The sequence below is a fragment of the Salmo trutta genome, chromosome 13, assembly GCF_901001165.1.
Source record: "Salmo trutta chromosome 13, fSalTru1.1, whole genome shotgun sequence".
Taxonomy (NCBI): domain Eukaryota; kingdom Metazoa; phylum Chordata; class Actinopteri; order Salmoniformes; family Salmonidae; genus Salmo; species Salmo trutta.
Window position 1 is genome coordinate 72,353,973 of NC_042969.1, and position 16,684 is coordinate 72,370,656.

A 16,684-nucleotide genomic window follows, 5' to 3' on the forward strand; every position below is an offset into this window, starting at 1 on the left:
CGTTTTGTTCGTGCGTTCAAGACACTATCGGAAAGGGTAAATAAGGGTTACGAGCACGGCACATTTCGTGACAAAAAAATTCTAAATATTCCATTACCGTACTTCGAAGCATGTCAACCGCTGTTTAAAATCAATTTTTATGCCATTTTTCTCGTAAAAAAGCGATAATATTCCAACCGGGAATCTGCAATTAGGTAAACAGACGACAGAAATTAAAGCAAGGGATCGACTCGGGCACGCGCCTAAGCCCATTGTCCTCTGATCGGCCACTTGTCAAAAGCGATAATGTGTTTCAGCCTGGGGCTGCCTCGATATCGTTCAGCTTTTTCCCGGGTTCTGAGAGCCTATGGGAGCCGTAGGAAGTGTGATGTTACAGCAAAGATCCTCAGTCTTCAATAAACAGAGGCAAGAAGAACAACAACTTGTCAGACAGGCCACTTCCTGCATGGAATCTTCTCAGGTTTTTGCCTGCCATATGAGTTCTGTTATACTCACAGACACCATTCAAACAGTTTTAGAAACTTTAGGGTGTTTTCTATCCAAAGCCAATAATTATATGCATATTCTAGTTACTGGGCAGGAGTAGTAACCAGATTAAATCGGGCATGTTTTTTATCCGGCCGTGTAAATACTGCCCCCTAGCCCTAACAGGTTATCTTGGGTGCAATGATCACGTTCCCACACTGACTGACTGTGGAGGCTCATTGATTTTACGTTACGTTAGCCTACATGATACACCAGTAAAGTTATAAATTATGTAGCTGCCGGCTATATTAGCCATGACTTACCGTTCTTTGTGCAGCTTCAAATGTCCAACAAAGTTGGAAGTTGTTGCGCCTCCGTCTGTAATTTTCTTACCACATGTTTTGCAAGTTGCAATCCGTTTTTTTGATGAGTACAGTGTCATCTTTATATCCGAAAATAATAATTTTGGGTATCATCTTTCCAAGGGCTCCATCTGAATTCACCCACCGACGTTCCTCTGCACTGCCACGCACAACTTTATCTCAGCTGGCATAATTTGATTGGCTGCTGTCCGATTGAAACTGTAATCCGTTAAATGAAGAGTTGATGCGCTGCACACTTTTTAATAGCATTTTTATTATTTGGTCTTGGGGAGGGTATCAAGTCAGTTCGAGTCAAAAGGCTCAAATCCAAGTTAAGTCACGAGTCATTGGTGTTAAAACTCAAAGTCGAGTTGCAAGTCACCATATTTGTGACTCGAGTCCACACCTCTGGTATACATAATTAGTTTAAGGTCAAAAATGTCTGTAGCAATTGCTGATTGCCCCTTTAAAGGCTACCGATAATTAACCTCTTTTACATTTATTTTTTTTAACGTTTTTTTTTTGTTAATTCAACCCCTCACCACGTCTCTTCCAGGAACAAGATGGTGGAGTACCTGACAGACTGGGTGATGGGCACCTCCAACCAGGCTGCTGATGACGATATCAAGTGTCTGACCAGAGACCTGGACCAGGCCAGTATGGAGGCGGTGGTGTCTCTGTTAGCTGGCCTGCCTCTACAGCCTGAGGAGGGAGACGGAGTGGAGCTGATGGAGGCCAAGTCCCAGCTCTTCCTCAAGTAACTACAATATGCTTTACTCATATACCTTTTAGTCATGTAGCTGACACTCTAATCCAGAGAGACTTAGTTATCTGTTGCTGCTCTTTGGCTTTCTGTTTACTGTACATGCTGTAACATTTCCACACGCAAAAAAAACTCTTGTTTTCTGTATAGAAGTAAAGGAATGCATTAACTTAAATGTGCACTTCATTTGAATCCAAACTGACAGTTAAGTGTTCTGAACCCTGCTTTACCCCCTGTACCCAGGTACTTTACCCTGTTTATGAACCTGCTGAATGATTGCAGTGAGGTGGAGGATGATGGCCAGCCGGTGGTTGGGAGGAAGAGGGGCATGTCTCGACGCCTGGCCTCCCTCAGACACTGTACTGTCCTGGCCATGTCCAACCTCCTCAACGCCAACGTGGACAGCGGACTCATGCACTCTATCGGTGATCTACTTTAGCAGTAGTGATTCTCTACATTTTTATAGTGCCAGAAAGCCATAACATTAGTCCTTCCATCTACCAAGGACCATAGCTTCCAAAATGAACAATCAAACCTCAGTTAAAATCCCCCTGTATCCACTTCCACCCTTCATCTCTCTTTGGCGCTCTGTCTCTCTCTCACTCCTCCCCCCACCATCCATCCTTCTCCAGGTCTGGGCTACCATAAGGACCTGCAGACACGGGCCACCTTCATGGAGGTTCTGACTAAGATCCTCCAGCAGGGGACAGAGTTTGACACACTGGCCGAGACGGTGCTAGCTGATCGCTTTGAGAGGCTGGTGGAGCTGGTCACCATGATGGGAGACCAGGGAGAGCTGCCCATTGCCATGGCACTGGCCAATGTGGTGCCAGGATCCCAGTGGGTATGTACGAAAAAGAGCACTAGGTCATTTTTGTCTCGTCTTGGGGTGACCAACCTTCACACTGAAGAGCACTACAATAACACATCTGTTTCTGCTAGTCAAGGTGCTGATTTATTAGTAGAATCAGACATGTTAGTGCAAGGCTGGAGTAAAAGCCTGCGTCTCCTGTAGCGCTCCAGAGAAAGGGTTGGCCACCCCTGTGCTAGTATGTGTGTTAGTTCTAGTAGTTATAGAAAGGTGTTTACGCATTTTTGTGTATTTGAGTTTTTGTCTGCGTGTGTCTTCTTCAGGACGAGCTGGCCCGTGTGTTGGTGACGCTGTTTGACTCTCGCCACCTGCTGTATCAGCTGCTGTGGAACATGTTCTCCAAGGAGGTGGAGCTGGCTGACTCTATGCAGACTCTGTTCAGAGGCAACAGCCTGGCCAGTAAAATCATGACCTTCTGTTTCAAGGTAAAACCACATTTCTCTCCCATACAGACAATTTTAAATAGTGGAACCTGAAGCGCTCACACCAAGCATGACATTTTAAATCCATTTTAACGTTGAAATCCTTTGTCAGGTGTACGGGGCGGCGTACCTACAGAAGCTCCTGGAGCCTCTACTTAAAGGAGTCGTCACCACCCCAGAGTGGCACAGCATCAGCTTTGAGGTGGACACAACCAGGTAGGAACCTTTACCGGAAGCATTCCACCAGTTAGTTTGACTGTGGTAGCCTGGTGTGGTGGTAAGGGATAGCGCATCGATTTGAGCAATTATGGGGGGTAACCTTCTTAAATGAAAGTTACCAAGGCAATTTTTAGTTTTTATTTCTTTCATGAATGACAGTTGTAGGACTCTCCCCTTCCTCTCTCCTCTGTCTCCTCTCTTTTTGTCCTCTCCACCCTCCCTCCCTCTGTAGACTAGAACAGTCGGAGAACCTTGAGGAGAACCAGCGGAACCTTCTCCAGATCACAGACCGGTTCTTCCTGGCCATTATCAACTCCTCCAGCGAGTTCCCTCCGCAGCTCCGCAGTGTGTGTCACTGTCTCTACCAGGTAGGGTCATATCCCACCCCTGGCCTGTCGCTCTCTGGCCTACACCCTCAAGCCCTGGCTTCCTTCTTCCACACTGTGCCAATAATGGCAACAGCTCTCACTCACTCTAATACACACACTGCCACAACCTTCTTACTTTCCTCTGAATTTCCACTAACATTGCCGCTATACATACAGTGGTCCCTCCTTTAAAGGTTCTGAGCTTACACCGCGGGACTTAGAGGTACCCAGTGTCACGGCATCATTCCTCCAGACCACCACAAGGGGGAGTTGGCGCACTCATTATGCATTTTAGTCCCAAGGTTTTTATATGACCAATCATATCGAGTGGTATTTGACGCGAGCCACCCGTCCCTGGTGACTTTCTTCAGCAAAGATGGCTGACAAAGCATTATGGTGGAAGTAATTATAACGTCATAACGAGTCAAGCACAAAATGTACAATTGAGAGGAATATGTTCATGTAGAAACAAACGGTTGTTTATATTTTTTTTGTCAAAGTTAATTTACGAAATTTGCTATTTAGCAAGTTTTTTTCAGTCATATCCAATACCAGGTGTATCAAACTCCATTCTTTGAATGATGCTGTGTCTGCATGTATGTATTACAATTATGCACTTCAACAGTGTTTACCACTACAGGGATATCAATGATTACACATTGTAACTATGCAATAGACTAGAAACATGATTTAAGTAAAGGCTGATTTGTAATTCATATATACAGAAAAAAACAGTCCACTACACTTCCTATGCATATCTAACTCCCTTCATCTGCATTTATCTGAGGAGGTTCTCCCAGCCATGTGGACGATTTGAAAACAGGGCAGCAAAGTTTTTGTCACCAGAGCGGTTTAGAGCATAATACTATTTACCTGTGAATAACCAGACCTTCATACAAACTTGCTATGCTAAATTCTTGACGCTCAACCGAAGGTGCTGCCATATTCTGCCAGCAAGCCCATAAGCGAGCCACCCGGGCGGCGAATGACGTGTGGTAGAGGGCGAGGAACGAGATGAGTGTAACAATCCAGGCTAATTACTCTGAGATCGGCTTAATAATGGAATGAAACATGCAGGGAGCAGGTTTCCAACCCTCAACATTCTCAAATCAAATTTTATTGGTCACATACACATGGTTAGCAGATGTTAATGCGAGTGTAGCGAAATGCTTGTGCTTCTAGTTCCGACAGTGCAGTAATATCTAACAAGTAATCTAACAATTTCACAACAACTACCTAATACACACAAGTGTAAAGGAATGAATAAGAATATGTACATATAAATATATGGATGAGCGATGGCCGTGCGGCATAGGCAAGATGCAGTAGATGGTATAGAGTACATTTTACATTTTAGTCATTTAGCAGACGCTCTTATCCAGAGCGACTTACAGTAGTGAATGCATACATTTCATGCATTTTTTTTTTTTTTTTTTTTGTACTGGCCCCCGTGGGAATCGAACCCACAACCCTGGCGTTGCACACACCATGTTGGCATTGCAAACACCATGCTCTACCAACTGAGCTACAGTATATACATATGAGATGAGTAATGTAGGGTATGTAAACATTATATAAAGTGGCATTTTTTTTGAAGTGACTAGTGATACATTTATTACATCCAATTTTGAATTATTAAAGTGGCTAGAGATTTGAGTCAGTATGTTGGCAGCAGCCACTCAATGTTAGTGATGGCTGTTTAACAGTCTGATGGCCTTGAGATAGAAGCTGTTTTTCAGTCTCTCGGTCCCAGCTTTGATGCACCTGTACTGACCTCGCCTTCTGGATGGTAGCGGGGTGAACAGGCAGTGGCTCGGGTGGTTGTTGTCCTTGATGATCTTTTTGGCCTTCCTGTGACATCGGGTGGTGTAGGTGTCCTGGAGGGCAGGTAGTTTGCCCCCGGTGATGCGTTGTGCAGACCTCACTACCCTCTGGAGAGCCTTACGGTTGTGAGCGGTGCAGTTGCCGTACCAGGCGGTGATACATTCAGACAGGATGCTCTCGATTGTGCATCTGTAAACGTTTGAGGGTTTGAGGTGACAAGCCAAGTTTCTTCAGCCTCCTGAGGTTGAAGAGGTGCTGTTGCGCCGCCTTCACCATGCTGTCTGTGTGGGTGGTCCATTTCAGTTTGTCAGTGATATGTATGCCGAGGAACTACCACCTTCTCCACTGCTGTCCAGTCCAAGTGGATATGGGGGGGGGGGGGGCTCCCTCTGTTGTTTCCTGAAACCCACCATCATCTCCTTTTGTTTTGTTGTTGTTGAGTGTGAGGTTATTTTCCTGAGGGCCCTCATCTACTCCCTGTAGGCCTTCTCGTCGTTGTTGGTAATCAAGCCTTCCGCTGTAGTGTTGTTTGCAAACTTGATGATTGAGCTGGAGGCGTGCATGGCCACGCAGTCATGGGTGAACAGGGAGTACAGGAGAGGGCTGAGAACACACCCTTGTGGGGCCCCAGTGTTGAGGATCAGCGGGGTGGAGATGTTGTTTCCTACCCTCACTACCTGGGGAAGGCCCGTCAGGAAGTCCAGGACCCTGTTGCACAGACTAGTGTAGGCACAGACCCAGGGTCTCGAGCTTAATGATGAGTTTGGAGGGTACTATGGTGTTGAATGCTGAGCTGTAATCGTTGACCAGCATTCTTACATAGGTATTCCTCTTGTCCAGATGGGATAGGGCAGTGTGATGGCGATTGCATCGTCTGTGGACCTATTGGGGCGGTAAGCAAATTGAAGTGGGTCTAAGGTGACTGGTAGGGTGGAGGTGATATGATCCTTGACTAGTCTCTCAAAGCACTTCATAATGACAGAAGTGAGTGCTACGGGGTGATAGTCGTTTAGCTCAGTTACCTTAGCTTTCTTGGGAACAGGAACAATGGTGGCCCTCTTGAAGCATGTGGGAACAGCAGACTGGGATAGGGATTGATTGAATATGTCTGTAAACACACCAGCCTGCTGGTCTGCGCATGCTCTGAGGACGCGGCTAGGGATGCTGTCTGGGCCGGCAGCCTTGCGAGGGTTAATGTTTTACTAACGTTGGCTGCGGGGAAGGAGAGCCCGAAGTCTAGCACGCTATCGACTGTACCCTTATGTATTAATTAGGGTTGGGGCCGATTGGGGCTAAAAACACAATCCATTGGTATCTTTAACAAGTGGAAAGGGGAAAAAGTATTATTATTAGTTTTTCACAAGTGTAGCAGGATGTGAATTCTACCAACAACATTTCTAGGATGGGCTATTAGCTGAACAACAGACCGTTCAACCTTTACTAAAGAATTGTCTAATAGCCGAACTAGGTGTAAACCCCCTCCCCCCAACTTGCAACAAATCATTTGTCTACCTTTGCACATCTACCTACACACGGTTCATGTTCTGAGAGAAAAAAATGATATATATTGGTCATGGCTCCCGAGTGGCGCAGCGGTCTAAGGCACTACATCTCAGTGCAAGAGGCATTACTACAGTCCCTGGTTCGAATAGAGGATGTATCACATCCGACTGTGATTGGGAGTGTCATAGGGCGGCACACAATTGGCCCAGCGTCATCCGGGTTTGGCCGGGGTAGGCCGTCATTTTAAATAAGAATTTGTTCTTACCTGACTTGTCAAAAATTAAATGTTTTTTTAAACTGGCGGCAACCGCAGCGCAATCAATAGGAGGTGAACAGTGGTTGGTGCTGAAAATATAGCTAACTTGTTATGCAAGTGTTGCACACCAACAGATGGCGAAAACCTACACCAGTCGAGCAATTCATTTTTTCTAGCCTAAACGTCTTGATGGCCTTGACCGGTTCATCTTTGCTTGTCGGCTTGGCAGAGTTCCGGATGAATGTTTCCAGTTGATGCCAAACAAGTTCGAGCGGGTTTAAATCAGGAGACATACATGTAGAGATTAAAGTAATATTTTAGATATACTGTAGGCTTTCCGTAGGTGTTGTAGGTCTTTTATTTTTATTTTACCTTTATTTTACTACATAAAGGTCTACTTACTCTGCTGGTGTCTTGACCCAGTTTATCCCCTCATTTGCAATGTAAACCCGGGCGGCAGTGTGTTTTGGGTCATTGTCTGTATTTGGAGAAGAAACTACAACTATTATTAAAAAAAATGCAATATAGCTTTCCTAATTTATGACGATTTCCTCAGCACCGACCATATGTTAGAACGAGGTGTTGGCCTCGGTACAATAAGTACAATAATAGAAATATACATGTAAATAGGCCTAAATGTAACAAAATATTGCTATAACCCTTCCTTAAAATAATTGTGGTCCCTGAAACAGCTATCTGACAGGGTCCAGCACATCTCGATGATTTCTTCCTCAAAGACATGTTGAGCCGTGATACCTGAAAAAGGAGGCAAGAGTGAATTATTGTTGTACACCTAACAGTTTGTGGGTTGTAGGCTACAATATTTTATGTACCTTTTGCTTGTAAATAGCCAAACTCAAAAATCAATTATGGGCCTGGTCCTTGGCTAGAAATTGCCATCCCGCACATGGAGTTTGAGGATATGCTTGGGACTCGGCTTGCTTGATCTTTTTTTGTGTAACAATTTTGAGCAAATATCTCAAGGGCCGCAGTTGATTTGTCTGTGAAGATGATGTCATTGAATATCTCGCCAGCTTTGATCCATGCCTGGGCCTGCAGGACGCAAAGTTCTTTGTTTGTCAGACAAATCATTGGGTCTAAACTACAGACCATTATGGCTATTAGCAGGGCTATATTCTGGCCTTTCTAAATATTGCTTTGGCCTTTATTCAGATTAGTCGCTCACTGTCATTTTTTTGAAAATGAAATAATCTCCTAAATATGGATTTATTTTTTAATAAATATATATATATATATATATATATATATATCCTTCACGCTGTGGATGTCTATTTCAGCACCGTTTCGCACTGCTTTGAGACAAGCATGAAAAATGAAAATATTCAATTATATTCCATGATATTCTTAAGATATAAGTGTTGACTGAATATAAACAAGTGATGGCTGCTAAATAATCAAGTTAGGTTTTTCCAGAAATAAATCATTCTAAATAACAAACTGGCTTTATTTATAAATGAGTGAGAATGTCTCACCCCATGTTCTAGAATAGCCTTTTTCTCACTTACTCTTGGTTAAATGAAAACGAAATCTTCAAAATATCGGTACTTTTTAATTTACTATTATATAAAAATCCCTTAGGATCTGTGAGAATATGTAAGGGGCTTTTATATAATTCTATATTAATTAATAATAATCTCTTTGTTTAAGAAGTAACGATATTTGGGAGATTTCGTTTTCATTTAATCAGGCGTGAGCGAGAAAGGCAATTCTTGAACATGGGGTGAGACATTCTCACTACTTTGTAAATAAAGCCGCCAATAACTGCATTTAGAGGATTGGAGGATTCTAAATGAATTCTGTTAGTATCTGAGAATATCTCATGGAAATGCCCCTTTGATATTCATTTAGAATCCTCCAATCCTCTAAATGTAAATATTGGCACAGAGTCACTTCATTGAAAAAAATATATGTACAGTCGTGGAAGGGTGACGCGCCCGACGCGTGTGTCATCTGATGAAGATCATCAAAGGTTAGTGCTGCATTTAGCTGTGGTTTGGGTTTATGTGACATTATATGCTAGCTTGAAAAATGGGTGTCTGATTATTTCTGGCTGGGTACTCTGCTGACATAATCTAATGTTTTGCTTTCGTTGTAAAGCCTTTTTGAAATCGGACAGTGTGGTTAGATTAACGAGAGTCTTGTCTTTAAAATGCTGTAAAATAGTCATATGTTTGAGAAATTGAAGTAATAGCATTTCTAAGGAATTTGAATATCGCGCCACGGGATTCCACTGGCTGTTGAGTAGGTGGGACGCTTGAGTTAATCCCATTGAGAACTTGTGGTCAATCCTCAAGAGGCGGGTGGACAAACAAAAAACCACAAATTCTGACAAACTCCATGCATTGATTATGCAATAATGAGCTGCCATCAGTTAGGATGTGGCCCAGAAGTAAATTGACAGCATGCCAGGGTGGATTGCGGAGGTCTTGAAAAAGACGGGTCAACACTGCAAATATTGACTCTTTGCATCAACTTCATGTAATTGTCAATAAAAGCCTTTGACGCGTATGAAATGCTTGTAATTATACTTCAGTATTCCATAGTAACATCTGACAAAAATATCTAACGACACTGAAGCAGCAAACTTTGTGGAAATTAATATTTGTCATTCTCAAACCTTTGGCCACGACTGTAGACGTACTGTAGGCCTACCATAGGTGAAATAAGTCTCACTAGTGTTGAGTAATGTGCTGTTAAAAGTGGTGTAGGTCTTATTTATTTAAAAAGCATATTGAAGTTAGAGGCAATAAGATTTTTGAAGTAATAAGATTTCAGCATCGTTTTTGCGCTGCTCTGAGACAAGCATGTGGACTTGTCTTGATAAATAAATTAGTTTTTTATTTTCACTGAATCTCCGTTTGGGTTTTGTTTAGACTAGAATTAGAAAATGATGGTGTGGAAATGTTATGCTCTTAGTGTAAACTTTTATTTAACTAGGCAAGCCAGTTAAGAACAATTTCATTTTTGGGGATTCTTTAGCTTAGTAGCCTAGTACTGTACTTTCGACAGACTCGTTGTACAGCACCATATTTTCCATTCCATCCTAACGGAAACCCAGATAGTTTTTCGTTTTTCTTGGAATAGAAACACCCATAATATTAATCAAGTTAATTAAGCAAGTATCATTCAAAAGTTTGGACACTTACCCATTCCAGGATTTTTCTTTTTACTATTTTCTACATTGTAGAATAATAGTGAAGACATCACAACTATGAAATAACACATATGGAGTCAGTTGAGAACAGATTCTTATTAACAAGGACAGCCTACTTCTTCCTCCCCGTCTGGAAATTGAACCCCTGTTTCCCGCGTGCCCGCATTCTCTAGTACAGACATGGCCTGCTCTCCCTTATGTAAGCAATTAGGAACTTTCCCATGTTTACTACAGTATGTATTGTAGGTTATGTTTACTTGTCAGACTGCACAGTAGCATAATAAACAGATGCCGATGGCTTATCTTAAATGCTTTATTATTAAAAATTTAAAAACATATTCTGTACAGTACTGTATTTCTTCATCCGCGTCTTTATGCTTTCGTTAATAAAATAATGATAAAAATACTCTTTCAAAATGCAGATGTTGATTTAGTTATGGAACCATAACGAATTACTATGGGAATAAATATCACTGATTTACAGAAATATTGGAATAAAGTTGTCTAATGAAGGCAAAAAATTTAGAATCCTCCAATCCTCTTATGCGGTAGCCTACTCCCGACCGTCCCGTTGTACAGCGCCATATTTTCCATTCCATCCTCACGGAAACCCTGAGGGTTTCGTTTTTCTCAGAATAGAAAGACCATAATATTAATCAAATGTTTTAATCAATCCCATGTACTATGTTATTACAAAAGGTTTTAAATGATCTCGTAATTCCAATATGGGAGACTTTCAAATGCTTCTCAAAGATGCCCTCTAGTGGTCAAACTAGCACTAATGCGTGTTAATGTAAAAAATGGCTGACAATTAAATAACGTGCCATAGAATGCTGCAGCAGCCCGCAAGTATGATTAAACTTTTAAAGGAGGAACCACTGTACTCTGCCCTCTCCTACATGTTCTCTCTTCATGAACTGTGACAGAACAGATAAAGGGCTGTACCTTCAATGGTGGTAGTTTGAAAAGGGGGAACATATGCAGTTGAATTACCTGGCCACAGCAACATCAAGACACCACAAAGCAGCTAGTTTGTTCGTGCTCGCAGTCACCCAACCTCTTACGCACATACACACACACACACACACACACACACAGACTTCCATCTCTATTAAGCCTAACTTTACCATGAAAGAACACCTCTGTATGGACACACACGCTACCCCAGCCTATTTCCTGCTGTTTCCATCTGCATGTCTGATGAGCCGACACCGCTGCCCTGCTGCTCTCTGATTCCACAAAGACTGACTTTCTCCCTAAACTGATCTAAAGTAACACATTAGATGTTTTGATATCTCAATGTGATGAACACAGGGTGCTTTGGAACCACTAATGTTATTTTGTGGCACACAAAACCGAACTCTCACAGAAAGGGAAGCTTATACTTATCGGTCTCCATTTGCTCGATACTCTCCCATACTACTACTATAGTGCTAAAATCTGCCTGTAAAAAAACATGCACCTGCACAGACACATGCTATGCTGTTCAATAGTAGGGCTGTGCCAGCAGATGCTCTTGTGTAGCGCCTGTGTGTGTCTATGTGGCCGGTGCTGTGACCTGTTTGTGCTCATCTCTGTTCTGTAGGCTACTTGCCACTCTCTACTGACTAAAGCCACAGTTAAAGACAGAAAGGAAAACAAAAAAGCAGTAAGTTCAGAGAACTTTTTCCTCAGCCACTTTATTTTTTAAAAGCAAAAATAATTTTTTGTTGCATTTATTTTAATTTGATTTATTTGTATGGTTTGATTTAGTGCTTAATTTGTTCATCTTGAAACGGTTTTCACATTCAAGTCTGTGTTCAGCCTTCTCTTAAAATCCTTGTACTAATACTGGCGCCAACTTAGTTGCTTCCATTTTCTATTAACCATGCCAAGAAACCAGTGCATTCCGTTACAGCAGGGGTGTCAAACTTTATCCATGGAGGGCCTAGTGTCTGCGGCTTTTTGTTTTTTCCTTTCAATTAGGACCTAGACAACAAGGTGAGGGGAGTTCTTTACTAATCCGTTTTATTAATGGTCGATCAAGTACAAGGGAGGAGCGTTAACCCGCAGACATTCGGCCCTCGGTGGAGTTCTCCCCTTTTCTTGATTTATTTTTCTTTTCTTTTTCTTTCATCAATGTAGTGCAAAAAAATGAAAAACAAGTTTAAACATAGCTACTTTAACGGGGTAAATATATATATATATATATATATTTTTTTTGTCTCCCCAATTTCGCGGTATCCAATTGGTAGTTAGTCTTGTCTCATCGCTGCATCTCCCATACGGACTCAGGAGAGGCGAAGGTCTAGAGCTGTGCGTCCTCCGAAACACAACCAAGCCGCACTGCTTCTTGACACAATACCCGCTTAACCCGGAAGCCAGCCACACCAATGTGTCGGAGGAAACACTGTATACCTGGCGACCGCGTCAGCATGCATGCGCCCTGCCCGCCATAGGAGTATGGGACAAGGATATCCCTGCCAGCCAAAACCTCCCCTAACTCGGACAATGCTGGGCCAATTGTGCCAGTCGGCTGTGACATAGCCTGGACTCGAACCAGGATCTCTAGTGGCACAGCTAGCACTGCAATGCAGTGCCTTAGACCACTGCTCCACTCGGGAGGCCCTATTTGGAGTTAAATACTTTTTGATTAGGGTTGCAGCACATCTGCACATCTGCAAGCACAGCTGGACAAATATTATTTATCTCTTTTATTTTAATGTGTTAAAATGCTGTATATAAGTTGTCAACAGGCCTAAGTTCCCAAATTTAAGAGGATTCCCGTGGTATTTGCAGAAATCCATTCAGGCTTAATTTTCCTCTAAACTTGAATTAAAATGTTCTTGTTATAGTTACGGAAGTCCAGAGAGGAGGACGTGAATAAAAATAATAATTCCCTTGTGTCGATCACAATTTATCAATCTCATGATCACTCCATAACAAAAGTTGTTGTAAACCCTTTTCTTAGGTTACAGCCTTACACACAATAACCCATAATGACAAAGCAAAAACAGGTTTCTAGAAATTTTTGCATATATGAAATACCACAAATACATAAGTATTTAGACACTTTACTCAGTACCTTGTAGCACCTTTGGCAGCGATTTACAGCCTTGAGTCTTCTTGGGTATGAGGCTACAAGCTTGGAATACCAGTATTTGTGCAGTTTCTCCCATTCTTCTCTGCAGATCCTCTCAAGCTCTGTCAGGTTGGATGGGCAGTGTTGCTGCACAGCAATTTTCAGGTCTCTAGAGATGTTTGATCGGGTTCAAGTCCAGGCTCTGGCTGGGCCACTCAAGGACATTCAGAGACTTGTATTGAAGCCACTCCTTCGTTGTCTTGGCTGTGTGCTTAGGGTCATTATCCTGTTGGAAGGTGAACCTTCACCCCAGTCTGAGGTCCTGAGCACTCAGGAGCAGGTTTTCATCAAGGATCTCTCTGTACTTTGCTCCAGTCATCTTTCTGTCGATCCTGACTAGTCTCCCAGTCCCTGCAGCTGAAAAACATCCCCACAGCATAATGCTGCCACCACCATGCTTCACCGTAGGGAAGGTGCCAGGTTTCCTCCAGATGTGAGACTTGGCATTCAGGCCAAATAGGTCAATCATGGTTTCATCAGACCAGAGAATCTTGTTTCTCATTGTCTGAGAGTCCTTCAGGTGCCTTATTGGCAAATTCCAAGCTGCTGTCATGTGCCTTTTACTGAGGAGTGGTTACCGTCTGGCCACTCTACCATAAAGGCCTGATTGGTGGAGTGCTGCAGAGATGGTGGTCCTTCTGGAAGGTTCTCCCATCTCCACAGAGGAACTCTGGAGCACTGTCAGAGTGATCATCGGGTTCTTGGTCACCTCCCTGACCAAGGCCCTTATCCCCCGATTGCTCAGTTTGGCCGGGGGGCCAGCTCTAGGAAGAGTCTTGGTTGTTCCAAACTTCTTCCATTTAAGAATGATAGAGACCACTGTGTTCTTGGACCTTCAATGCAGCAGAATTGTTTTTGTACCCTTCCCCAGATCTGTGCCTCGACACAATCCTGTCTCAGAGCTCTACGGACAATTCCTTCGACATCATGGCCTGGTTTTTGCTCTGACATGCACTGTCAACTGTGGGACCTTATATAGACAAGTGTGTGCCTTTCCAAATCATGTCCAATTCGTTGAATATACCATAGGTGGACTCCAAGTTGTAGAAACATCTCAAGGATGATTAATGGAAACAGGATGCACCTGAGCTCAATTTCGATTCTCATAGCAAAGGGTCTGAATACCTATGTAAATAATATTTTTTTATATGTATGTGTATATTCGCTTTGTCATTCAGGGGGATTGTGTGTAAGTTGAGGAACATTTGTAATTTAATCCATTTTAGAATAAGGCTGTAACAAAATATGGAAAAAGTCAACGGGGTCTGAATACTTTCCGAATGCACTGTCTTCTCTGGACTTCCGTACTTAGATCTCTCCATCTTCCTCTGCCTCCCTCCCTCTTTCTTGCACTTTTACTCTCTAACTCTTTATTTCTCTCTCTTGCTTTTTTCTTTCTCTCTCGTTCTGTGGCTGGCTTTGAGAAGGGTGGTGTGAAATCTTCTCAGTCATGTCGTACAAGCATCTTAACTTTTCATATTTTGTCTTCTCTCCACTCTGTTCCCACTCCTCCTGCTCTCCTCCCTCCCCATTGTTCTCTATCGCCCTCCTCTTCCTCTAGGTGGTGAGCCAGCGTTTCCCCCAGGACAGTATAGGGGCGGTGGGCAGTGCCATGTTCCTGCGCTTCATCAACCCTGCCGTCGTGTCGCCCTACGAGGCAGGCATCCTGGATGAGAAGCCACCACCCAGGATAGAGAGAGGACTAAAGCTCATGTCCAAGGTATGTGTTGGGAGCTTCCATCTTACTAAAATAAGCACCTCGTGAAAACGTCAGTAGTGGCTTTGACCCGAAAGAGTTTGATCAAGTAATTGTAAAAAATACATTTCATTTATGACCTTTTATTTGAGGTAAGTTGCTCTCGGTTTTGTGTTTTTGTCTCTGTCCTCAGATCCTCCAGAGCATTGCCAACCATGTGTTGTTTACCAAAGAGGAGCACATGAGGCCTTTTAACGACTTTGTGAAAAGCAACTTTGATGCAGCCAGGCGGTAAGCTAGGTTCAAGATGACAAAGGGATACAAATACAACTCTTTGCAACAATGGGACCTAGCTATGCTAGTTTGCATCGGTGCTGGTCCCAGATTTGTGACGACATCTTAACCTGTATATTTTCCGACCTAGACGGTAAGTCAGAAGAATTTTAATACCAGCAAAGCTTTTGACAAAAAAGCCCCACTTTGAAAGCGAATAAAAGCACACACTGCTCTCTCAGTATTTTGAAAAGCAGGAACTGATCTGAGTCCTGACTTTGTTATGAAGCTGAGAATTACATACCTCGACTCGTTTTCTAAAATGTTACAGATTTTTGTAATAGATTTCCAGTTCTGTAGTTGACCATTGGCTGTGTGATCCATCTGGATTGTCCTGTAGGTTCTTCTTGGACATAGCATCTGACTCTCCTCCAAGTGACTCAGTCAACCACAGCCTGTCCTTCATCAGTGATGGCAACGTTCTGGCCCTCCACAGGCTGCTGTGGAACAACCAGGAGAGGATCGGACAGTACCTCTCTAGCAACAGGTCAGTAACACGATGAGTCACCAGTCATCATCTTATTATGTGGACTACCAGTATAGCCCTCTTTGTCTGACAGCGGTCTCTCTATCCCCTCTTTCCATTCCATAGGGACCACAAGGCAGTGGGCAGGCGGCCATTTGACAAGATGGCCACCCTCCTGGCCTATCTGGGGCCACCCGAGCACAAACCTGTGGCCGACACACACTGGTCCAGCCTCAACCTCACCAGCTCCAAGTTTGAAGAGTTTATGACCAGGTAACTGTTCTCCTACTGTAGAGTTAGTGTGTAAAATGTTCTAAAACACTCAGGATGCTAGCAGTTAGTGAGTGGAGTTGATTCAGAAGCATTTTATTGTCCGCTTGTCCCTGATTTCTAGGCACCAGGTCCATGAGAAAGATGAGTTCAAAGCCCTGAAGACCCTCAACGTCTTCTACCAGGCTGGCACCTCCAAGAATGGCAACCCACTCTTCTACTACATTGCTCGCAGGTAAGACCTAGCCAAGGAGTATATGTTGGCGTCTACATATATTATTGTTATTATAAACCAGCTTGAAAACAAACTTTATCAACACAATGTCAGGGAAGCGTCCTTTTGAAGTTGATACTCATATAGATTGGGCCATCTGTTGTTTGGGAGAGGGATTGTGTCCTAAATGTTTAGCACTGCTGACGGCCAAGCTGTAAGGGAGAAGATGGGTTCATGGGGAGGACCTAGGAAGGTCCATTCACTCATTACAGCAGGCTTTATGGGGCTACATATCATAGCCTCTTAGTTCCAACTCAGCTGAAGAGGAGGGCTACCCTATGCCTCCTCCCCAGGCT

At 43.2% G+C, this 16,684-nt stretch overlaps 1 protein-coding gene across 5 annotated transcripts in view; it reads left to right on the forward strand.

Annotated features, from left to right (window-relative positions):
* The window catches only part of nf1a (neurofibromin 1a), a 99,898-nt gene that overhangs the window by 27,437 nt on the left and 55,777 nt on the right, over positions 1–16,684 (forward strand). For 4 of the 5 annotated variants that reach the window (XM_029773533.1, XM_029773536.1, XM_029773537.1 and 1 more), the window contains 12 exons: positions 1,384–1,584; positions 1,834–2,015; positions 2,223–2,434; positions 2,725–2,886; positions 2,996–3,099; positions 3,335–3,470; positions 11,814–11,876; positions 14,911–15,069; positions 15,239–15,336; positions 15,719–15,865; positions 15,971–16,117; positions 16,239–16,349. In XM_029773533.1, coding sequence (XP_029629393.1) covers positions 1,384–1,584; positions 1,834–2,015; positions 2,223–2,434; positions 2,725–2,886; positions 2,996–3,099; positions 3,335–3,470; positions 11,814–11,876; positions 14,911–15,069; positions 15,239–15,336; positions 15,719–15,865; positions 15,971–16,117; positions 16,239–16,349 — 1,722 coding nt within the window. The remainder of the gene's footprint in view (positions 1–1,383; positions 1,585–1,833; positions 2,016–2,222; positions 2,435–2,724; positions 2,887–2,995; positions 3,100–3,334; positions 3,471–11,813; positions 11,877–14,910; positions 15,070–15,238; positions 15,337–15,718; positions 15,866–15,970; positions 16,118–16,238; positions 16,350–16,684) is intronic. The other variant, XM_029773534.1, reaches the window with a different exon arrangement.